The 24,880-nt window shown below is 38.3% G+C and overlaps 1 protein-coding gene across 2 annotated transcripts in view; it reads left to right on the top strand.

The window, feature by feature from the left end:
• YTHDF2 (YTH N6-methyladenosine RNA binding protein 2) overlaps positions 1-23,991 on the top strand; it is a 39,552-nt gene extending 15,561 nt beyond the window's left edge. Inside the window, exons 5-6 of one of the 2 annotated variants that reach the window (XM_043994996.1) lie at positions 12,342-12,407; positions 23,123-23,991. In XM_043994996.1, coding sequence (XP_043850931.1) covers positions 12,342-12,371 — 30 coding nt within the window. In that variant the 3' untranslated portion in view covers positions 12,372-12,407; positions 23,123-23,991. The remainder of the gene's footprint in view (positions 1-12,341; positions 12,408-23,122) is intronic. The other variant, XM_043994997.1, reaches the window with a different exon arrangement.
• Positions 23,992-24,880: the final 889 nt, after the last annotated feature.

Here is a 24,880-nt window from a genome sequence, read left to right as displayed (position 1 = left end):
CAAATACAGCCTCAGACACTTTACACTTACTAGCTGTGTAACCCTGGGCAAGTCACTTAACCCTTATTCTCTCTCCCCCCCCCACTCCCCCCAATTTGTAAATAAAGTATCCTGGTAAATGTCACCTGTCACAATACAGGGCAGGTGTGTGGAAATTATATAGTTCTTAACACTGTGTAATGAGGTTGTATACAAAGATTTGCAATTTGAAGTTTCACCAGCAGTATAATTTTTGCGTGTGCTTGGTTTGTTGAATAAAAGTAGACCATTAAAGATTAAAGTCCAGTTATTTGTCTAAAAGGCTTATTTAAGCTATTCTTTTCAACAAGCTTCTAAATCCACTACTTTTGAATTAGAACTGCTCTCTAGCTTTGCCTCTCTCATGGATCAGTGAAAAGACAAAAGGTAGTAGTAAGAAGGGGGAAGAGAAGCCAAGGACCTTGATTAAGGCCTCTTTTAACTTGTATTCTGTGAAATGATCTGGCAGTGTGGTATTGAGTATTACATTTGGAATAAGATGTGGGCTTGCCTCTTGGTTTGGCCTTTGGACAGAGTGCTGTCAGTTTCTTCATTTTTTTGTAGGTCTTAAATCATTTGTGAACGGAGGTTATGAAGAAATCTAGTCCCCCTCCTTTTATACATGATAAAATTGAGGCCTGAAGGTATTGTAATTTATCTAAAAGTTATTAGAAATAGAATCCTTGTGATTGTGAATAATTGGAGGAATTTCCCATCTTTAGGTTCTCATGTTTAAATGTAAAAATGACAAAGTGATAAGATTGTTTATCACAGTGGGAGTGTTAGGAATTAGATTTTCTATGAGGCTTTAACCCCCCTTCCCTCCTTATTGTGTTGCTTTTTGTTTTGACGTCACCATTACATCCTAATATAATGGTGCCTGTTTCATCCTGTTTTCCTCCAAAACCCTCTGTACCAGTCAAGTTACAAGTAAACCAGACCAAGCTACTTAAGAAGCGTCTGATGAGAACTGTTTTGTTCCTCACCCATAATTCATCACTTCTTTACTGAGAGAGAGAGAGAGAACAAATTTAGGATTATAGTTTAAAGTTGGAAGAGACCTTGGACTTTTTGTGGATGAGGAACCTGAGGCCCAAAGATTAACTTTTGGCCCAAAGTTACCTGGGAACTCAGTAGCAGAGAAAGGATTTTAACTTAGGTCCTTGCCTAATCTTTCCATTGTGTCACATTGCAATATGTTATATCAGATCATTTTTTCATTAGAATAAATGTTTACATTCAAATCTCTCATCTTAATACAGAAGATGAAATACCTGTTTTATATTAGGTTCCATGCCCTGGGTCTTGTGTGTGGATTGTGGATTTTTCATGCATGTCCGTGGGCACCAGTTTTTCCTTCAGGTTCCTATACTGTTTTCCCCACTGGCTTGGTGTGTTTCCTTTCTGCCATTGGTTGGGTTAACCCCATTCCATGTAGATAGGAGCCAAATTCTGCTTTGTTTGCTTCTGGGTCTTCTCCACAGGGAAGAAATGAGCTGGAATTTAGGGATGCTTTTGGAGTATCGTATGTCAGTGCAGTGGATTTCCTTAGTGCCAAGAATACCTTGAGTAGCTTGAGCTATAATAATTTGGTTATCTACACTATGAAGTAAAATAGGAAGCAGTAGTATCATTGTGTTTTTTTTTGGGGGGGGGTGAGGCAATTGGGGTTAAGTGACTTGCCCAGGGTCACACAGCTAGTAAGTGTTAAGTGTCTGAGGCCAGATTTGAACTCAGGTCCTCCTGAATCCAGGGCTGGTGCTCCATCCACTGTGCCACCTAGCTGCCCCAATATCATTGTGTTTTAACTCACTTGACATCACATGGACTCCCACAACTCCCAAACATATACCCTTTGACAGAATATGCTTTTTAATTTCTTTTCCTCTTAAGAGAGTACTGTCAACTCCTTGAATATTCACTGTCAAGAACATTGACAATGCTTAAGCACATTGTAGATGCTTAATGTACTGTGTAGTACTCTTCCTCTATTCTTACTTTTCTGTTTAATGACCACATTAAAACAAACAACAATCTATGTACCTCAGAACTTTAGTTAGTACTTTCTTTTTTTTTTTTCAGGGCAGTGGGAGTTAAGTGACTTGCCCAGAGTGGGTCACACAGCTAGTGTCAAGGGTCTGAGATCGGATTTGAACTCAGGTCCTCCTGTATCCCAGGCCAGTGCTTTATCCACTGCACCACGGAGCTGCCCCAGAGTTAGTACCTTTTAAGGGATATGGTTGTATTATCTAGAGTTAGGGTGTCCTAAAAATTGTTAAAACTATATTTTGGAGCTAGCTGTTTGCCAGTTTTTAGAGTAATAGTGCCTTAAGGTTTACAAAGTTCTTGCTTTTTATTTTACTTCATTTGATCCTCAGAACAATCCTCTATTCTCATTTTACAGAGGAGACAAAGAGGCTGAGAGGGGAAGTGGCTTGCCTAGGGTCACAGAAAGATAGTATGAATATGTACATGCAAACTACAGGGTAGTTTTTTTTGGGGGGGGGCATGCAGTGGTGGGAAGGAACTAGCAGCTAAAAGGATCAGAAAAGGCTTCATATAGAAACGAACTGAGTCTTGAAGGAAACTAGGGATTCTAAAAGGATGGAATGGAGGGAAAACATTCTAGGCATGGGATGTATGGCCAAAGCTTGTTTAAAGATGTGTACATGGGAATGGGATATTATTCCTGCAGAGTGTGAGCCATGAGTGATAATGTTGAAAAAGTAGGTTGGAGCCAGTTTACAAAGGGCCACTTGCCAGCAAGTTTGTATTTGATCCTAGAGGTAATTGGGATCCCTGGATTTGATTGAGTAGGGAAATACTGTAGGGAAATCACTTTGACACCTTTATAAAGGTTGCAGTGCAGAAAGAACTGCCTTGTTGAGTCAGAGAGACCTATCAATGTCCAGGTGAAGGGTGATAAGGGTCTAAACAGTGGTAGCAGGCTGTGTAAGAAGGGAATCAATGAAATCATAGGTCCCAAAAAAAAAAATCTAGTGTAAGAGATAGAAAGGGCCTTAGAGACCAGGAATTATTATTATTATTATTATTATTGGTGAGGCAATTGGGGTTAAGTGACTTGCCCAGGGTCACACAGCTAGTAAGTGTTAAGTGTCTGAGGTCAGATTTGAACTCAAGTCCTCCTGACTCTAGGGCTGGTGCTCTATCCACTGCACCACCTAGCTACCACTATGAATCTGTTTTTAAAAAATATTCCTTGTATATTATTCTGAGAGGAGATCCATAGACTTAAGCAGAGACTGCCCAGGGGATCTAGAACATAAAAGATTTAAGAACATTTGAATTAGTACATTTTATTTTGTAAATGAGGAAATAGAGGTCCAAGGAGGTTAGTCCAAGGCCACTGATGGTAGAGCCTGTATTCAAACTCAGGTCCTTTGACTTGTTTCAGAGCTGTTACTACTGTACCATAATGTCTTCTAATGACAACCCAAACTCTGGTGGTTATTCCCTGATCTGGTATTGTATACTCTCACTTCTATGTATTTTCTCAGGCCAGAAACCCATTCCTACCTTTTTTTTCCTTTCTTTCTTTTTGGTGAGGAAATTGGGGTTAAGTGACTTGCCCAGAGCCACACGGCTAGTAAATGTCAAGTGTCTGAGGCTGGATTTGAACTCAGGTCCTCCTGACTCCAGGGCAGGTGCTCTATCCACTGTGCCATCTAGCTGCCCCCGTTCCTACCTTTTCTAACAGTTGAAATCTTTCTTCTAGAACCAGCATCTCCAAGAAGATTTCCATAGGCTTCCCCACTACCCCCAACATAAAATTATTTTCTTCCCTTTTCATATTTTCTTAGATCTGTATTTTAATTTCGTTTATTGCACTTTACCATGGTTATTTATTTCTATATGTGTCTTATCTACCTCCTTCAGGACAGAAGCTGTTTATTTTCATGTTTGTATCCCCAATGCTTAGAACAGATCTGCTCAAAGTAGATACTTAATGTTTGTTGAATTGAGGTGCCTAGTGATGGATTTTTCTTTTAAGGTGACATACAGTGGAAAGTATAGCAATTGAAGGTTCTATTAGCAATCAGATTTGTAGCCTCAGGCAACAACTCATGTTTATAGAGTAGTTTATGGCTTACAAAGCATTTACCTTTACACTCCTGTGATTAAGTAGCATAAGTATTATGTGAAATGACATGCCTAAGGTAGTAGAGTTAAGACTTTTTGAATCCAGGTCCTCTGATTTCTCCCTTCTCCCCAGCCTAATGTTTTTTCCATTTTCCCATCACACACTATTTTTCTGCACCCTGGCCCTTTTTCAAATCTTAGTGACAGTTCATTTGAAGTAGGAAAGTTGAAGGGGACAGCCCTTTTCACTTTAAGCTTGTTTCACTTATGATTCCTTTCTCCAGTTTTAGAAAATACTTAATTTCCTGTTTTATTATCTCCCAGTTTTCAAAAGTTATACCCATTGTTATTGTTCTCAAACTTCATTAAGTGTAAAGCACTATGCTTTGAAGAATCCAAAGGTGTGGAAAGCCTGGTGCTTATAGTTCAGTAGTACTACTTAAATTTGAATGATCACATTGTGTACAGTGACTTTTATTTTCATTTTCTGTATTTAATCCAGGTATCTCCTTCCTTCATTGCTGCCCTTGCAGTGGAAGTGGAGAAAATGAACACTTAGCCATGACAAAGGAGACTAATTTGTCTACTTTACAAAAATCAGTAAAGCACTAACCCTTGTGTACTGTTTTAGTTTGTGATTTTTAGAAATTCACAGTTCACCAAATAAAATATTGAAATGACTGTGATATTGAGGAAAGAACATTTGCTGACTTTGGAGTCCAAAATAAAACCTGAATTTGAATTTCTTGCCTTTGGAAATGAATGACCTTGTATCCTTGGGCAAATCACTTGAGGAAATTGAGGCTGTAGTTTTTTAGTGGATTCTTTAAGTATACCATTGATATCATCTGTACAGTGTGATAGTTTTGCTTCTTCCTTGCCTATTCTGATTCCTTCACTTTTTCTTTTATTGCTAGGGCTAACATTTCTAGTACAATATTGAATAATGGACATTCTTAATTTCCTCATCTCTAAATGGGGATGATAATACTTATTCATCAAAAGATGGTTGTGAGGATCAAATAATATATATAAAGCACCTTGTAAACTGTAAAACACTATGTAAATAGTGCTTATGACCCTGCTTAGGGGGCTCTAGAAAGCTAGAGTGGACACCTTTATCACTCAATCTTGTACAATATATCACCCTAAGCTTTATTGTTCTTCTAGCTTACTCCCTGGTCAGATTTAGTTGATCCTTTCCAGGTGGTGGCACAGATTTTTTTTTTAAACCTCAGTAGCTGAACATTTGTGATTGTTAACATTTGAATCACATGACATTGAGTAAGCAGGGGAAGTGATCTAAGATCTTAGACTTGGAAAAGGGAAGGGAATAAGCATTTATTAAGTGCCTGTGAAGTAGGTGCTATTTTTTCCCTTTTTTTTTGGTGTGAGGCAAAGGGGGTTAAGTGACTTGCCCAGGGTCACACAGCTAGTAAGTGTCAAGTGTCTGAGGCTGGATTTGAATTCAGGTCCTCCTGAATCCAGGGCCAGTCCTTTATCCACTGCATCACCTAGCTGCCCCAAGCAGGTGCTATTTTTTTTATCATCTCCATTTTGCTGTTGAGGAAACTATGGTAGATCGGTTAAGTGACTTGGCCAGGGTCACTGTGCTGTTAAATGTCTCAGGCTCAAGCCTTCCTGACTCCAGGTCCAGCTACTGTTGCCACCTGGCTGCCTAGAATGTTAGGTCATTTTATAGATAAGGAAATTGGAGCCTGCTGTCATGGAACTGATAAACCAAAGTCATGTAATTAATAGCAGAACCTAGGCTACAACATTGGACATCCATCCATCCATCTAGTGCTCTTAACATAACATATTGCCTTCTAAAAGATGACAATATCAATAGGGCTGCTGTTGTAGATCAGTAAAAAGATAATTTTGCTGCAGTGGAGAGAGATTCTGGGATAATATGACAGATCATTTTGTCTGATTAGTATGAGGTAAAAATGATAGACACCATATTAAAAAAATTGTATATGTTTCATATCCTGAAGCTTTCCCTGTATCCCATTTAACTCTGTCCTCACAGAGAGCTATCACTATTAATTAACAGAACTTTTTTTTTTTTTTTGCAGGGCAATGGGGGTTAAGTGACTTGCCCAGGGTCACACAGCTAGTAAGTGTCAAGTGTCTGAGGCTGGATTTGAACTCAGGTCCTCCTGAATCCAGGACCGGTGCTTTATCCACTGTGCTACCTAGCTGCCCCCAACAGAACATTTTTTAAAGAAAAAGGAAGGGAAAAAAATCACAGCTGATTATACATTATACAAATTACATGTCACAGATAGACAAATACATTGGAAAACATCTGACAGTTTATACAGTGTTCCATATTCAGAGACACTGCATAGGAGTATGGAGAACTGTCTTTTATATCTCCTCTTGGTAATATTGCTGCATTAAATTTTTTCTTTTTGAGGGAAAATTTTTTTGGCGGGGGACAGGGCAATGAGGGTTAAGTGACTTACCCAGGGTCATAGTAAGTGTCAAGTGTCTAAGGTCAGATTTGAACTCGGGTTCTCTTGAACCCAGGGCTGGTGCTTTATCCACTTCGCCACCTAGCTGCCCTTGCATTAATTTTTGATTGTTTTACAGTTCTTTTCTCTTATGATGTTGTCACTGTATATATTGTCTTCCTGGATTTGATTACTTCACTTAAAATACAATGACATTGGGGCACCTAGGTGGTGAAGTGGATAGAGCACTGGCCCTGGACTCAGGAGTACCTGAGTTCAAATCCGGCCTCAGACACTTAACATTTACTAGCTGGGTGACCCTGGGCAAGTCACTTAACCCCAATTGCCTCACTTAAAAAAAAAATACAATGACATCTCCATTGTTTAGTCATTCCCCAACTGATGGACACCTATTTAGTTTCTAGTTCTTTGCTACCACAAAAAGTGTGGCTATAAATATTTTGATATATTTAGAGCCTATTGTCCATGACCTTTTAGGGGTGGTGGTGGCTGTGGCAGTGGAAGAATACATGGTGGAATCTTTGGAATTAAAGGGTATGGACATTTTAATCACTTTGCATAATTCCTAATAGCTTTTCTGAATGCTTGTACTAATTCACAGTTCCAACAGTCTAGCCATAATAACCATGCTAACATTGACCATTTCTTAATATTGTATTTTTTGCCAGTTTGCTGGTTGTGTGAGGTGTTTTGATTTGCATTTCTTTTATCAGTGATTCGAACATGCTTTCATATGTTTGTTAATAGTGTGCAGTTCTTTTGAGAACTCTTCTTTTTTTTTTTTTTAAGTGAGGCAATTGGGGTTAAGTGACTTGCCCAGGGTCACCCAGCTAGTAAGTGTTAAGTGTCTGAGGCCGGATTTGAACTCAGGTACTCCTGACTCCAGGGCTGGTGCTCTATCCACTGTGCCATCTAGCTGCCCCCCTGTTCATTTCTTTTGACCACTCATGTTATTCAGTCAATAAGCGTTTTATTAAGTGCCTACTGTGTGCCAGGTACTGTGTTAAAAGCATTGTGCTTTCTTATTGAGGAAAGGCTTCTGGAACAGAACCTTTTTTTGTTATTATTAAGATACTTATTTACATATTCTTCTAGAACACTAAAATTTTCTGTACTAAAATGCCTTTTTTCTTCTTTTATCTAGTCATTAGTCAACTTTTAGTTACATTGAACTGCTTGTCCAGTTGGTGAATTCTCCTAATTTGTTTCTCCTACCGTGGTCTGGGTAATTAAGTCATCCTTATTTCAGGCAAGATGGGAAGCGATAGGCATACTTAATAGCAGCTTTGCTAAAATAGTTAGGTGCTAAGAGATTAGTAAAATGCCATTTGAGTTTAATAGTCTGGAGGAGTTATTTTTAAAATTTTTATATAGTATTTAATTTCTAGTTACATATAATTTTCACATTCGTTTTTATAAGATTTTGAGTTCCAAATTTTTCTCCCTCTCCCTTACCTCACCCTCTCCAAGAGGGTAAGCAGTTTGATATAATTTATATATGTACAATCACATTAAACATATTTCCATATTAGTCTTTTTTTGTGAAAAAAGAATCAGAACAAAAAGGAAAAACCTCAAAAAGGAACAAAACCGAAAAAAGTAAAAATTAGTATGGTTCAATCTGCATTCAGATTCTGTAGTTCTTTTTCTGGATGTGATGAGCATTTTCCACCATGAGTCCTTTGGAATTATCTTGAACTGTGGGGGAGTTATTTAGCCATGTCAGTTCAGCTTAACTTGTTACTAAATAAGAGGGTGATAGTCTCCCATTGTACTTTGCCCTCATCAGAGTACCTGTATGTTCATTGATAAGCTGGAGAGGACAGTCAGGATGTTGAAGAGTGTTAAGTCAGGGCCTTTTTGAGAATTAGTTGAACAAACTATTCATAGGCAACCCATCATTCCTCTTAATTATCAACTTTCTGTGTAGGACATAGTTACAAAGTAATGAGGTAGATAGATTTCACAAACTGTTATATTATAATCACCCCAAAAGAATTCATTCTGTTGTCTGTATCAAAGCTCCTAACCCCATATGGGTTCATATAACTGAATGGGGGGGGGGTCGCAAAAATTTGGCAGTACATTTAGAATTTGTATATCTACTTCATATATCTGGGGTCACGAAAAAATTTCCTGGGTGAAAAGGGGTCATGAGTGAAACAAATTTAAGAAGTCCTGATGTTTTTTCTTTCTTTTTCTTGGGGCGGGGGGGTGGGGTGGGGGTGGGGCAACAGGGGTTAAGTGACTTGCCCAGGATCACACAGCTAGTAAGGGTCAAGCGTCTGAGGCCGGATTTGAACTCAGGTCCTCCTGAATCTAGGGCTGGTGCTTTATCCACTGCACCACCTAGCTGCCCCTGACATTGTCTATTTATAAAGACAAATTTTCTAATTGCTTTTCTTTCTACAGTATGTTTTTATGTCTTTATAACACTGAGTGGCAAACATAATTGAATGAGAGAAAGAATCCTCTGGCACCCAAATCGTCCAGCCCTGTTGTTCTTAGCTGCCATTCATGCACCATAACAATATTTTGCTACCTAAGCCCTAATTCATTATTGAAAAATGAAACATTTCTGTAGTGCTTGAAATTTGAGAAATTCCTCACAAGTCCTGTGAAGGCAGGTCTTAGTACATGCCTTTCACTTAGATCTACAAAGTACCCTGGGTACTTCTTCTTCTTCGTTTTTTTATTTTAGTGAGGCAATTGGGGTTAAGTGACTTGCCCAGGGTCACACAGCTAGTAAGTTGTTAAGTGTCTGAGGCCGGATTTGAACTCAGGTACTCCTGACTCCAGGGCCAGTGCTTTATCCACTGCACCACCTAGCTGCCCTGCTGGCTTCTTTTTAAATTAAGTCACAGTGTGTTTGCTCTTTCTTCATCTGTGCAATGCGGTTAATACTAATATTGCATTATTTCCCATTATTGGAGGTGGGAGAAGAAAGAGTTCCTAAATTGCAATGGTCTATAGAAATGAGTTGTTGGTGGAATCTCTTCTCATCCAGATAATAGAAAAGAACCACTATGGGGAAGGAAATAAACCCAAAACTTTGCAAGTAAAAAGGCTTCTATAGAAATCTGACCTATATTTCAAAGTAGTTAAAGATAATGATCTTTATGTTAGGATAAAAATAGGTTTAAAAAAAAGATTCTATTCAAACAATATTAAGAGATTTGCCTCTACCTCCTAGGCAGGAATTATCGTATTTGTTCACCAAAGTATCCTTACTTCTTTCTAATAGAGCCTGAATGGGTTTGAGACGATGATCTTATTTGAGAAGGATATAAATCTGATTAATTCTCAAATAATGTGTTTTGGGCTTTTAAAGCAGCTAAGCTGTCTGTAGAAGATTTAGTAAGAACTGCCATCATGCCAACTGTTGAAATTGAGGTGCGTGTTAAGTGGAGGGAGTTACAGAACAGTGAGTAGGCTCATGAGCACTTGTATGTTGTGAATGATTTTCAAAAGTCATAAAATCTTAGCACTAGCAATCAAAGGAATTGTAGAGAGCTTATCTTTCAAGATCATTTCATATATAAGGAAACCTTGGTCTAGAGGTTAAAGTGACTTGCCCAGGGTCACTGAAGCTGGTAAGTTTCAGGACTAGTAATGGACTTGTGTCTTGTATCAGGTAGCCTGAACTAAACACTGTTGAGCTTCAGTCTTCTTTAGAAGGGAGTGCAGTATATAATATACCAATGTATGAATTGAATAGTAAGCTTAATAGTGAAGTCCTAAGGAGTTGTCCAGTGTCACCAAGCTAAAAATTGTCAGAGACAATATTTGACTCTCCCCAGGTCTTGCACTCTATTCACCAAATCAAGATGTTTGCCTGTGTCTTTTTTTCTGTCTGAGATGTGTGTATTCAAGAATGCACTTTATCGCTTAATATCGGCCAGGATTTTATATTATGCTTTTATTAAGGTAAATTATCAGCCTCTTCTATGATCAGGATTTCTGACTGAACTGCACATTTCTATGACCCCAGTATCGATTACCATATTCCTTGTGTACATCTTACTATTTAAAAGCCTACTACTGATAACCACTTCTGGAGGGTCTAAAAGATTACTTGGTTCCCTTTTGGTGAGTAGATCTAGGCTTTTAACTGGTCTAGTAATTTAATATCTTTTTATGTAGCTAAGATTGTGATATAGAAGGTAGTGTACAGATATTCTGTTTTGCAGAAGCAATATAAGGGTTGCCTCATTTTTATCTCTTCTCATTATGTGACTGACCCGCTGCCTTTTCTCTCTCTCTTTTTGTGTGTGTGTGTGGGGGGGGGCACAGTGAGGGTTAAGTGACTTGCCCAGGGGTCACACAGCTAGTAAGTGTCAAGTGTCAGGTTCTCTTGAATTCAGCCGGTGCTTTATCCACTGCACCACCTAGCTGCCCCCTCTCCTTTTCCATTTATATGTATCTTTGGTTTATTTTATGTCACTTCTTTTGTGCAAGTTATCTTTGGTAAAATATGCTGTGGACTCTTGATATACACACCATGTATATTTGTCCTTTGAGTCACCTGTAAGTTTGACTCTTATCCATGATTTCTATCCATATAGCATCACTTAGAGGTTTTCACTGCTCTAAGAAGTGAACTTTTGTGGTAGAGATGAGTTTGGTCAGCTGTTGAAAGTGTTCTGCAGGTTCCCAAATACAAACCCGTCCATTCTTTTGCAATTCGATTCTGGGCCCAGCTCATTGTGGCCATCTACAGGTCCCTTATGTACGTACACCCATCCAACTGCATGTCATCTAGGTCAGAGCTTCTTAAACTTTTTCTACTCTCTCCCCCCCCCCCCCCATTTATACATGAACCTGGGTATATAGATAAACTTTTAGTGTTGCCAAATTTTTTGTGACTCCCACTGTCACTTAGGCAGTGCCATAAGGGGTGGCGACCCACAGTTTAAGAAGCTAGGATCTAGTGTATTTTTATGTGTTTTTTCCCCCCTATGTTACACAGGGCTTGATGCATGGTAGATGTTTAATAAATGCTTCTTGATTTGACTCTGTTTACAGTATCTGACTGGGAAGATTGGTATTCACTGAAATAATCAGTCCATTGTCTTGGTTTTTTGGTTTTGGGCAATGAGGGTTGAGTGAGGTGCCCAGGGTCACACAGCTAGTAGGTCCCAAGTGTCTGAGGCCGGATTTGAACTCATGTCCTCCTGAATCCAGGGCCAGTGCTTTATCCACTGTGCCACCTAGCTTCCCCCTATAATCAGTCCATTGTCAATGCAAACAGAAGTATCTAGAGAATTTTCATATCTATAAGGAATCTTCAAGTTGGACATTATACAGGATAGTCTCTATGATATTAGAATAGTCTTTATGTAGTTTTACTTCTATAAGGGAATAATATTTTAACATATGCAAGGAAAATGTGTTGTTGGTGGAATATGTATATTTTCTCTGAGTCAAATGGTGGGGGTTTTTTGGTGTTTCTTGAAAGCATGAGCAAGATTGTCTTGTCTTTACATAGCCGATATTTTGGTGTGTTGAAAGTCTGTCTTTTTTTCCCCCCTCAAGTTTTCATTAAGGATACTTTTTTCACATATCATTTGCATGAAGATTTTATAGCTGTGAAAAGAATTTTACAGATGTTCTTATTTGCTCCTTTTTTGGGGTAATGTTTGATCTTTTGAAATCCTCTTTGAGATATTAAATTACTCCCAGAGTCACATTAAAATTGTTGTCTTCAGCATGGATTTTATTCTTTATGTATTTGGTCAGGTCCAGCTGTTCTTCCTGATGTCATCTTAAGTGCCATTTCCACTTTTAGCACATCAAAGAATTGAGGTGAGTTACATTGTCAATAATGGGAATAGATCAGTAAAGAAATGGTGGCAAATGTTTCCATTGCACGTCTATTTGTTGTCTTCAGAATTCATCTATATATTCTTTGAGGATATAGATGAAATGAGGATGTGACTTGGTTGGTAGAGGCAGCCTCATAGATAGTACTGTTCTTTGAATGAGGTAGAACTAGATTTGAATCCAACCTTAGACATATATTAGCTTTGTGGCCCTGGAAAAGACATTTACACTATTTGTGCCTGAATTTTCCCAGTGGACATAAAATGGCATCTCCTTTATATGACTGGTTTGAAGAGTAAATGAAATAATGTGAATGAAGCATTTTACAAACCTTAAGGTACAATATAAATGTCAGCTATTATCAGGGTAGGTATAGTTTATTGCATCTCAGATTTTTTGCAAGTTCATTATCCTATCCTTTTTGCTGTTTTGTGAGGTGATGCTGGTAGGTGCTGGGACTACAAAGACAAATATAGCCTTTTACACATGGAGGCTACACTTTAATGCAGTCAAGAATGACATACACACACACACACACACAAACACACACACAGATTCATACAGTACATGGATTGTTGGGGTGAAAGAAAAGAGACCTAGACAAGAAGCTCTAGGGTGGCTACATGGAAGAACTGGAAACTTGACTGGAGGCTTTAAGGAAAATAAGAATTCTGATGTTAGTATTCCACATACAAAGAATGTAATGCATGGGGGAGGGAGAGGGGATGGTATGTTGAATTCAGGGAACATCTACTGGTCCATTTTGGCTGTAGGGTAGAGTCTATGAAGGTAAATACTGTGAAAGGCCAGAAGGGTACAGGATCTTGAATGTCAGGGGAGCCATTGACAGGGTTAGACCTATTTCTTAGTAATATTTTAACAGTGGTGAGGAAGATGGATTGGAGAAAGGAAGAATCCTAATGTATTTTTACCTTCCATGAACTTCTATATTGCTTGTTCATGAATTCTTCCCCTATTTATAGACATGATAGGTAATTTCTTCTGTACTCCCCTAATTTGCTTACCATCCTTTCTGTCTAAATCATGTACTCGTTTTGAGCTTATCTTGGTGAATGGTGTGAGGTATTGGCCTATTCCTAGTTTGTACCATATTACTTTCCAGTTTTGTCGGCCGTTTTTGTCAGCTCGGAAGTTCTTGCCCCAGTAGCTGGGATCTTTCAGTTTATCAAACAAGTAGGCTACTGTGCACATTTGTTTCTTTATATGGTGTACCAAATTTGTTCCATTAATCACTGTATTACTTATTCAGTTCCAAATTCTTGGTGATGATTACAGCTTTGGGGTATATTTTGATAACTGGCACTGCTAGGCGCCTCCTTCCTTCACATTTTTTCTTGACTGATTCCTTTGACCTTTTGTTCCTTCAGATAAATTTTATTATTTTTTTTCTAGCTTTGGCGTTTTGATGATATGACACTGAATAAGTAAATTAAGTACTGTGTCATTTTTATTATATTGTTTTGGCCCATCCACAAGCAAGTAATATTTCTCCAGTTATTTAGATCTGTCTTTATTTGGATGAAAAGTACTTTGTAATTTTGTTCATGTAGTTCTATGTGAGGTTTGGCAGATAAACTATTTTATACTGTCTTACAGTTTTGTTTTTTTTTTTGTTTTTTTTTACTGAGGCAATTGGGGTTGTGACTTGTCCAGGGTCACACAGCTAGTAAGTGTGTGTTAAGTGTCTGAGGCCAGATTTGAACCCAGGTACTCCTGACTCCAGGGCCGGTGCTCTATCCACTGTACCACCTAGCTGCCCCCTACAGTTATTTTTAAATGGTATTTCTTTTTCTACCTCTTCCTAGGATTAGTTGGTAATATAGAAATGCTTTTGATTTGTGTGGGTTTATTTTATATCCTGCAACTTTGATGAAGTTAACTGTTTTGACTAGTTTTTTTGGTTGACTCTACAATTCTGTAAGCAAATTGTCATATCTTAAGAAGGTGATAATTTTGTTTCCTCCATTGCCTATGCTTCTATTCTTTTGCTTATTGCTTGCTATTGGTGTTTGTTGTTTAGTTGTTTCGGTCATGTCTCTTTGTGACCTCATATGGTGTTTTCCTGGCAGAGACATTGCAGTGGTTTGCCATTTCCTTCTCTAGTTCATATTACAGGTGAAGAAACTGAGGTAAACAGTTCTGTGATTTGCCCAGTGTCACATAGCTGAGGCCAGATTTGAACTCAAGATGAGTTTTCTTGACCTAGGCCCAGCACACTATCCACTTCACCATTTCATTCAGGCACATACATGCATATATATGCATTTATGCACAGATGTATAATTCTAATACAGTACTGAATAATGGTGATAATCTTTGCTTCATCCCTGATATTTTCTGGTTAATCCCCAGATGCTTGCTCGTAGTTTTAGATAGATACTACTTATTTTAAGAGAAGCTCCATTAATTTGTATGCTTTCTAGTGTTTTTAATAGGAATGGATATTGTAATGTGTCAGAAAAAACCTACCTTGTTTCTTGGATTGGAACCACATATTCCAAATCTTTACCTCAACCCGGTTCTTTCATTTTGAAATCACTAAGTTAAAGTAAATGTTAAGTTGCTTTGGGAGAATCTTGGTGTTTTTTGTAGATTTCCTTTTTCTATTCTTTGCAACAAATCATTTTAGTGTACAAGTTGAACTTGTGGTTCAACTCAGTTGAATAGTGGTTGGTTTGCTCACACTTGTCAATGAGCACAGCAAGGTAAAATGACCCCCAAAAATGTTTGTTGCCTTTAGGCATACGCTACTACCCTTCTTATTTTTTCCTTTTTCTGAGGAGCCTTTTAAATTCTACTGACATTTAGCTGTGACATCTTTCTATTGGTTTTACTTTATATCATTAAGGATCTGATTTTTGTTCCTCCTGGGAATCAGCTCATATTTGCTTTGACAGATGTCAACATTTAGAGTGTCTACAGGTCTTTTGATGTAGGTAGTCCCCAAACCATGTACTTTAAGGCACCTTTTATCTCTCTTTCTGACTCCCGAACTGAGGACAGGGATTGTAGAGGTCTGAGAAACATTTTGTAATTTTATCTTTTGGGTACCGTTGTAAATTCATCCATCACTGAGTGGCCTTCCTTCTGGTTATGATCTTTTTTGTATGCAGCTCATGTGGTCCTCAGACAGAAGTCTTGTGAAGGTTGTACTTGGGAGCTTTCTTAGCTTAGTAGAACCTGCCTTTCTTCACATAACATACTACCTAAGTAGTATGAAGCCTAAGTTAAGGTGAAATTCAGTACTGAATTATTGACCTTTGCTAGATAAATCCAGAACCACATCTTTTCCCTGTTACTCTTTTAAACCATCACTGAAAGATTGGATATTAAACATTGCAATCAGTAAAGTCTCTACCCTTAATGGGTCTTCTTTTCTTGACCTACCTTTCTCCTGTGTATTAGCTACCAGCTATAGCCAATATCCAGTACAGAAAACAAAACTGGAAACTGGATACCGTTCATCTCTTCGGTCCTTTTACTCTTTTACCTGTAGAATCCTTTTTTTTTTTTTTTTTTTTTTTTTGGTGAGACAGTTGGGGTTAAGTGACTTGCCCAGGGTCACACAGCTAGTAAGTGTCAAGTGTCTGAGGCCGTATTTGAACTCATGTCCTCCTGACTCCAGGACCGGTGCTCTATCCACTGCACCATCTAGCTGCCCCATGAATCTTTTTTTTTTTTTTAAAGGGGCAATGAGAGTTAAGTGACTTTCCCAGGGTCACACACAACTATACTTGGTCTTAACCAGAACACAAATAATATCACCTCCCTCATATTTGTAACCATGTTCTATTAATATTGTCTAAGATCATGTTAGGATTTTGTACTTTGTGTTCTCTTCAGCTTACAATTTATTAAAATACTCGGTTCTTGTTATCTATCTATCCATCTATCTATTTTTTTTGTGGGGCAGTGAGGGTTAAGTGACTTGCCCAGAGTCACACAGCTAGTAAGTGTCAAGTGTCTGAGTCCAGATTTGAACTCAGGTCCTTCTGAATCCAGGGCTGGTGCTTTATCCATTCCGCCACCTAGCTGCCCCCTCTTTTTATTTAAAAAAAATGTTTTTATATAACCTACATTTCCTAATGTATCCATCTGTCACCTCTCAGAAGTAACCCTCATCACAAAGAATAAAAGGGACAAAACAATTCAGCAAAACTAACCAATGCATTGAAAAAAAAGATCTGACATTTTATTGGTAGTATTCTGTACCCATAGTCACCTACCTCTAAAATGAAGGTGGAAAAAGGTACCCTCTCATTTCTCTTCTTTGGGGCCAAATTTGGTCACTGTAATTTCATAGCATTCTATTTCAGTTGTTTAAGTTTTTCCATTTGCATAGTTGCGATCATTGTGTAATATTGTTTTACTGGTTCTGCTTTAGTTTAGTCCGTATAAGCATCTCTGTATTCATCGTGTTCATATCTTATAGCACAGGAATAGTGTGTTGCCTTTATTCCACACCCCAATTGATGAACAGATATTTGTTTCATTTCTAGTTATTTGCTACTACAAAAAATGCTGCCATAATATTTCAGTGTAGTTGGGGCTTTTTAACCCTTTATTTTGGGGGGGGGCAATGAGGGTTAAGTGTCAAGTGTTTGAGGCCAGATTTGAACTCAGGTCCCCCTGAATCCAGGGCTGGTGCTTTATCCACTGCACCACCTAGCTGCCCCATAATCCTTTATTTTTATCATTAACAGTTTTGGGCCTATATTCGGAGCAGCACAATCTCTGGGTCAACTTTTATGGAATAATTCTGAATTGTTTTTCAGAATGATTGGACCTATTTGAAGCTCTGCTAACTGCATTTAATGTGCCTATCTTACTACAACTCCAGCATATACTGTACTCATTTTTTTTTTTTTTTGCAGGGCAATGAGGGTTAAGTGACTTGCCCAGGATCACACAGCTAGTAAGTGTCAAGTGTCTGAGGCTGGATTTGAACTCAGGTACTCCTGAATCCAGGGCCGGTGCTTTACCACTGCGCCATCTAGCTGCCCCTATACTCATTTTTTATCTATCATCTTTGGTAGTTTGCTGACTTTAAGGTGAAATATCAGTTTTTTAAAAAAATTGTATCTTATTTATTTGGAGCCTGTGGTATCAATTAAGAGGGCAGCTAGGTGATGGTGCAGTGGATAAAGCATCAGTCCTGGATTCAGGAGGACCTGAGTTCAAATCCAGCCTTAGACACTTGATTATTTACTAGCTGTGTGACCCTGGGCAAGTCACTTAACCCTCATTGCCCTGGGCGCCCCCCCCCCCCAAAAAAAAATCAGTTAAGAAACTGAAAACAAGGAGCAGCTAGGTGGCGCAGTGGATAGAACACCAGCCCTGGATTCAGGAAGACCTGAGTTCAAATCCGGCCTCAGACCCTTGACACTAGCTGTGTGACCCTGGGCACGTCACTTAATCCCAGTTGCCTCACCAAAAGAAAAAGAAAAAAAAGAAACAAGGACTTGAAACAAGTAGCAGCATGTAGAATATGTCCAAAAAACGCAATGGATTTCTGCAAAGCAATAATAAAATACAGGACAGAATAGTAGAAAGGGAAGTCCCATTTAAAATAACTATAACATGCATAAAATCTAGGAATTGGTACTCAGGTACATTGAAGACTGTGTAGATAGGAAATAACTGCAGGGATATAGTCAGTGCTCATGGCTGGGCTGTGTCAATATAGTAAAATGACACTTCTATGAATTTAACTTACATAATTGCAAATTAATTTGAGGGAGCAAAAATCTGGAATTACATTTCTTCTTATTCTGCCTATTCTTGCTTTTTCAGAGTTTTTTGTCTCTTGTCCATTTTGTTAGCTATGTTTTAAAGGTTCTTGTCATTTCCAAATTTGACATAGTAGATAGGAATAAATTAATATGTGTATATACACTCATACGACAATAAGACTAGCACATAGGGAGTAATAAACAAATGCATTCATAAAGCACTATTTTGAGACTTTGTTCTGTTAATCATAACTTGGAAATGTCAGTGCTGCACATATACTTATTTAAGCCGGAGTTACTTTAGAATGAACCTAGGATTAAGAATTTTAGAATCCAGAATAGGACTAAAAATGTAAATTGGAGCAGATAAGTTAAAATTTTTCATGCCTTAGATCATGTCTCTGGAAAATAGTGATGATAATGTCTTTCTCTTTCAAAGCGGGGGATAAACCAAGAGAGTAGTTAAGAGAGTAGTTAAGAGAGTACTTAGAAATGAGATTATTTGAGTGCATTTTTCCTCCACAACTTGCAGTCAGTCCATGGAAATTACAGTTTAATTGGGGAAATAAGCATAACAAAACACAATTAAAAATATAAGTTGTGAGCTACAGGCTTTCATGGAAATTCAGAGGAAAAGTAAAAGGGGTAAGTGAAAGGATGGTGGACCTGGGCACCCCTTCTGGGGTGGTCTTCTCTATGCTTATTGATTGAAAGTAGGGTTAATATGTTTGTTACCTGGTCCCCTGCAAGGTTTTTGGTGCAGATGAAATGAGATAATGTGTATAAAAATTTCATAGACTTGAAAGCATTATATAAATGTCAGTTAATTATCCGTGAGAGGGATAATAGGATTTTGGGGGGGGGGCAGGGCAATGGGGGTTAAGTGACTTGCCCAGGGTCACACGGCTAGTAAGTGTCAAGTGTCTGAGGCCAGATTTGAACTCAGGTACTCCTGAATCCAGGGCCGGTGCTCTATCCACTGCACCACCTAGCTGCCCCACTGGACCACAAGGATGGTTTTTTAAAAGAGCTGGGTCTTGAAGGGGGGAGTAGAGAAAGCTTCCTATCATAGGAAGGAATTAGGGTGGCTTATTTATGGGACAGTAAACATGCTGGCTTTGTTGGGAATAAGGTTCTGAATTCTAGAGAACCTTGATTTGGCTTTTTTGTTTTGTTTTTGTTTTTAGTGAGGCAATTGGGGTTAAATGACTTGCCCAGGGTCACACAGCTAGTGTCAAGTGTCTGAGGCCGGATTTGAACTCAGGTACTCCTGAATCCAGGGCTGGTGCTTTATCCACTGTGCCACCTAGCCACCCCGATTTGGCTTTTTTTTTTTTTTAATTTTTTTATTTGACATTTTTGAGAAAAAGCCCACAATATAAAAAATTAGTTATTTGTTAAATTCTGAAGACTTTTGATATCTTACTTTACTTCTGATGGATTCTGAGGTGTCATATGTTTAGGCATTCAAGCCATCCTCAATGAAGGCACAGACCTGGTGGGTTTTTTGCTTCTCTTTGTCTTTGTGTGTGGTAACTAAATATGTTGAATTCATTACCAAGATGGTTTCATTCAGAATTGGTCATTTCAGTATCCATATTGATAGTTTTTTTCTTTTTTTTTTAGTGAGGCAATTGGGGTTAAGTGACTTGCCCAGGGTCACGCAGCTAGTAAGTCTTAAGTGTCTGAGGCCGGATTTGAACTCCTGACTCCAGGGCCAGTGCTCTATCCACTGCGCCATTTAGCTGTCCCAATACAGTTTTTAAAGATTTTTATTGATGACTTTACTGATGGTTTTTACTTAGATCACTCCCTGTATGTTCCCCCTTCCATCTTCCAGAGAACTCTTTCTTCTATCATTTTTTTAAGTCGGGAAAAGGGAAGAAAAATTGTTAAAAATTGATTAACAGGGGGCAGCTAGGTACCATAGTAGATAGAGCACTGGCCCTGGATTCAGGAGGATCTGAGTTCAAATCTGGCCTCAGACACTTGACACTTACTAGTTGTGTGACCCTGGGCAAGTCACTTAACCCTCATTGCTCTGCAAAAAAACCAAAACAAAACAAATTGATAAACATCAAGTGGCTACTTATATTCCTGGCACATAGTAGGTTAAGCATTGAATGTACAAAAAGAACTCTTACTGTTCTTTGTAATTTTGCAATGTTTTCCATTGTATTCTGTAGTGTGTAAAAGTATATGTGGTCGCCTTATTTCTGTCCCAAGTTTGGGGAAAATTAGCTGGGATTTCTAATATGTTTGTTACTTATATTTAAAGTTCGTCCTCCCCGGGCAGTGAGGGTCAAGTGACTTGCCCAGGGTCACACAGCTAGTGTCAAGTGTCTGAGGTCAGATTTGAACTCAGGTCCTCCTGAATCCAGGGCCAGTGCTCTATCCACTGCGCCACCTAGCTACCCCCATATTTGTTACTTATAAATAAGAAGCTTTAGCACCAGTTTTGGGCATTAAGCATTTATTAAAGCATACCAAGTATTAATAAAAAGAGAACACCCGGCTCAGAAAGTTAAGCCTATCTAGCCACCACCTCTGAGTCTCAGGCTAAAAAGAGGAACTTCCTTTACCTATGAGAGCAGAAGCTACCTCTGGGTCTGGATGAGAGGCGGCCCCTAGCTAATTGGCTAGCATCACCCAAATCCATTGGTTCACTGGACTTGAGGGCGGTCTATGAGCAGAATGCCTGGGTCAGGACCCCCCCCCCCCCCATGCTCTTAGGTAGGTGTGGCTTCAAGTGAGTTAATCAGCAAAGTCAGTCTAATCAATCCCAATATTATCCCCTCAAGGAGGGGGTCTCTGGGGCATCCCAAAATCCATTATTTTCTAACAATTCTTCTAAATCCATCTTTCTCTGCATTTATTATATTTACATAAGCATTAAAAGCATAGGAATAGTCTATTGCATTCATGTACCACAGCTGGATTCCAAACTATTATCCAAGAAATTTGATAAGAGGTTTTTCCCAATTACTTTTTTTGCAAAAGCCTTTTAATTTGTAATTTAAAATTTGTAATTGCTTTCACCTCTTGTTTGGTTAAAAATTATCTTCTCTCTGTGCCCATCAAAGGTATATGATCTTACTTTTTTTTTTTTTTCCTTTTTTTTTTTTTTTTTTTGGTGAGGCAATTGGGGTTAAGTGACTTGCCCAGGGTCACACAGCTAGTAAGTATTAAGTGTCTGAGGCTGGATTTGAACTCGGGTACTCCTGAATCCAGGGCCAGCGCTTTAACCACTGCGCCATCTAGCTGCCCCCTGATCTTACTTTTTAATGGTATGGTTTCTAGTATTCAGGTCACATCCATTTTGAATTTATTGTGGAATATGGTGTATGAAGTTGTCCTAAGCCTAATTTCTTTGTTGCTTCCCAGTTTTCTGAGCAGTGATAATTTTTTCCCTAACTCATTTATTGAACTCTAGATTATTAAGTTATTGTTTGATTTTCCTTTGTCTAGTCTGTTGATCAGTTTTCATTTAAAAAAAAAAACCTAGTAAACAAATATCTGCTGTATAAAATATGGGTCGTCATCCTAATTGGTAGCACTACTACTAAAGATGACATAGTGTAGAGCTTGGATGAAGCGCTTGTCTGGGGCACATGATAGCTCACTACCTATTCCATAGTTTAAATCTGTACCTACTTTGATGGGAGTTAGGACAGATATGGAAGAAGTTCTTTCTTCCTCCCTATAATCCTTGAAGGTAGATTTAGATTTTAAGAAGGAGATTTTTAACCACATTATCTAATTTCCCTCCCACAAAATGTGTGTGTTTCTCTGTATATCATACTTCCGTGCTCCTGTTTGGCTGTTATTACTACTGCTGCAAGCCACATTTCTCTCTGCTCCTGTACTTTTAGAAGTGATAGCACCTGAAAGAGCTATTTTTTCCATTTGTGGAACAAGGATAATATGAATAATTAATCTAAATTCACAAATCTTACCTGTTTTCCCATATAAGTTCACCTTTCCCCCCAGACTTTTGCTTAAAAGGAATACTAGTCATTTCAGTGTGTGTGTGTGTGTGTGTGTGTGTGTGTGTGTGTGTGTGTGTTTTCATTCTCTATACCAAAACAGAGTGCAAGCACATTTTGGGTGGTTTCATGGGTTGCTCAGACCAAAAAAAAATTCATCATCTGGTAGGTAGCCAGTCTTCTGGTTAATAAGGCTCTTCAAGTTTAAGTAGAATGCTCCTAGGATAAGACACTCACCCTAAGCCATACAAAACCTTTCTGCCTTTGATATAGGACCCCCTCCAACTTGAGCTCAATTGGCATAGCCCAGGGTCATGTCTAAATAAACAATTTTCTTTATTATAGTTTTGCTAATCCCTTTTGGGTTTGGTGGGGAGAGGGAGACAGGACCATAATGACCACTAGGAGCACTGGGCAGATATGTAGCTGAAGAAAGAATTCTAGATAACCTTTAAATTGGATTGTTGGTTTTAACGTCACTGAAATGTCAGTTTCCAGGTGTGGGGACTCCTTGTAGTAGACCTGCAACTCAGCAGACCAATTTCTACCTATCCATTTCCCTCCCCAAAACAAACACCGCACCCCCCCCCCAAATCCAACTAGTGAATTAAGAGTTCCAAAGGTGGAGAAATTGGGGGGGAGGGAACCATGCTTAATAAGTTTTGGGGGTTGAATTTGTCAACTTTTGGTTTTTCCATAATACCTCTTATTCCCTCCTTTCTCTATATACTTGGCAACTTCAGATCCGTATTACCTCTGATCTGGACTTTTATTCTTCGTTCTAAGGTCTGTTCTAGCTCTAAATCTTATTTTCCATATTGTCCCTCACTGACACTGGAGTATTTTCATAAACTTAATCCTATAAACAATGAATGAAGTTTTAAGTTTGCAAACAAACCTTGATTTGAGTGGTAATATTAGTTGAAAGATTTTCAACTTGTTCTCTTTCCTTCTACAGGAACGCCAAGGTCGTGTGAAATAAAGGCAGCTCTCCTGCAAAGACTGCAGCAACGGTTGCACCTGAATATCCTTCTGAGAGAAAGAAGAGAAATGACCTTTGAAAGAATTAGGACTTTTTTTCTTAATTTCATTGACTTCAAAGAGACGATTGCAGACTTGCAGTTAAAAGTATTGGAATTTCACAAAAGACATAGGACTTAACTGGAAAAGAAAAAAAAAAGAAAAAAAAAGAAAAAACTAAACAAAAATTCCCTCTAGGTAGTTTAGGTGAAAAAAACGTCCCCTTTATTTTGCCTTTGGTTGTGATTTCAGAGCATAATGCTTTGTTTTTTGTCTTTTTACTATGTTTTTCGGATTTTAAGGTCCGTAAGTGGCATACAGTTTTTCTCTAATTTTTAAACCCTTTCCTCCCCCCATTTTGACATTTGCACTTGGAACACCGAGTTGTGAAGGTTTTGGACATCCACCCCAAAAAGTGGAATTGGTTTTTCCTTTCCGAACTGGAAGAACATTTTTATGAAGAATTTTTTGTCTAGAAGAATTGAGCAGAGTGTTACCCAAGGTTGTGTCTCTGAGGGTGGTTCATTTTCTCTGACCCTTTGTTACTCAAAGTAAAGTACTAGGAGTCCTAAGAAATGTTCTGTTCTTGTACATTATACAGATTAAGTCAGGATTAATTTGATTTCAAAGCTAAGAACAGTGGTAAAAACTTGTTTACAGAAAATGCATTTTGGAAGAGAAAAATATTGTAAAATGTGTAGTGAATGTTTCTTCAGTTTCTTGTTCAGCCAATGAGGAAAGGGCACTGCCTTTCTTTTTACCATTAATCACTTCTCAATAATAAACGTGAGATCCTGTTGAGCATCACTTCTTGTACCATTTCATGTTGAATATTTAAAAGCCTACTGGAAATTGGAGGTGTGTACTATGTATGAATTTATTGTGACTTGTAAGGTGAAAGGGAGCTGTAGACTTAAAAAATGAAAAGCACTCAGGTGTGCTTTTACATTTTGGGCAAGATGAGCTCTCCTGTTGAGGGTGGGTAAACATACATGATGATACACTGCTACTTGGCGAGTAGGCAAGTAGGGAGATTCTCTGGGAAAACAGCTCACAATGCCAGTTGTCCCACAGCCCTAAGGTAGTAAGTGCCCTCTTTTTACTCCAGAACACAATGTGATGATTCCCTTGTGCAACAGAGTATATTCAGAATGTACATACGTGTGGGACTTCAGACATGCTTTATCTTAATAAACATCTATGATGAGGATTTCGCTGACATTTCATGGGCCCAGGAGCAAGAAATTATAGTAGGGTTAGGCTTGATCCTTGCAACCATTAGCAATATTCCTTTTTGCTTTTCTCCTCAAACAGGTGGATTTTAAAATTGGAATTTTTAAATTCAAAATCACAATTCTAGTTTCATGCATAATTTGAGAGTAGTAGAGGTTTGTCTGCATCAAAATTAACATTGTTAGTTATCATCCATTGAGTATCAAAAATAAGCATCTTCTACCTTAGTAAAGTTTTCATAATATAAATTTGAGTTTTAGTCAAGATTCTTCCATAAGATAGGGAAAATTAGGACAGTGAAGTAAGAAGCAATTTCCGTAAAAGGAAAACACTCGAAACGAATACAGGTAACCTTTCTAATATAATCAGTGTTGACACACTCTTACATACTTCTGGACAGTTTTAAGTGTACTTTTAAAAAACTTTGCAAAAGAGAGCCTTTGTCAGGCCAGATTTTTTTGAC

This window comes from Dromiciops gliroides, chromosome 3 (genome assembly GCF_019393635.1).
Source record: "Dromiciops gliroides isolate mDroGli1 chromosome 3, mDroGli1.pri, whole genome shotgun sequence".
Lineage (NCBI taxonomy): Eukaryota > Metazoa > Chordata > Mammalia > Microbiotheria > Microbiotheriidae > Dromiciops > Dromiciops gliroides.
Note: the sequence above shows the minus strand (reverse complement) of the source record. Positions and strands in the feature narration are given on the sequence as shown.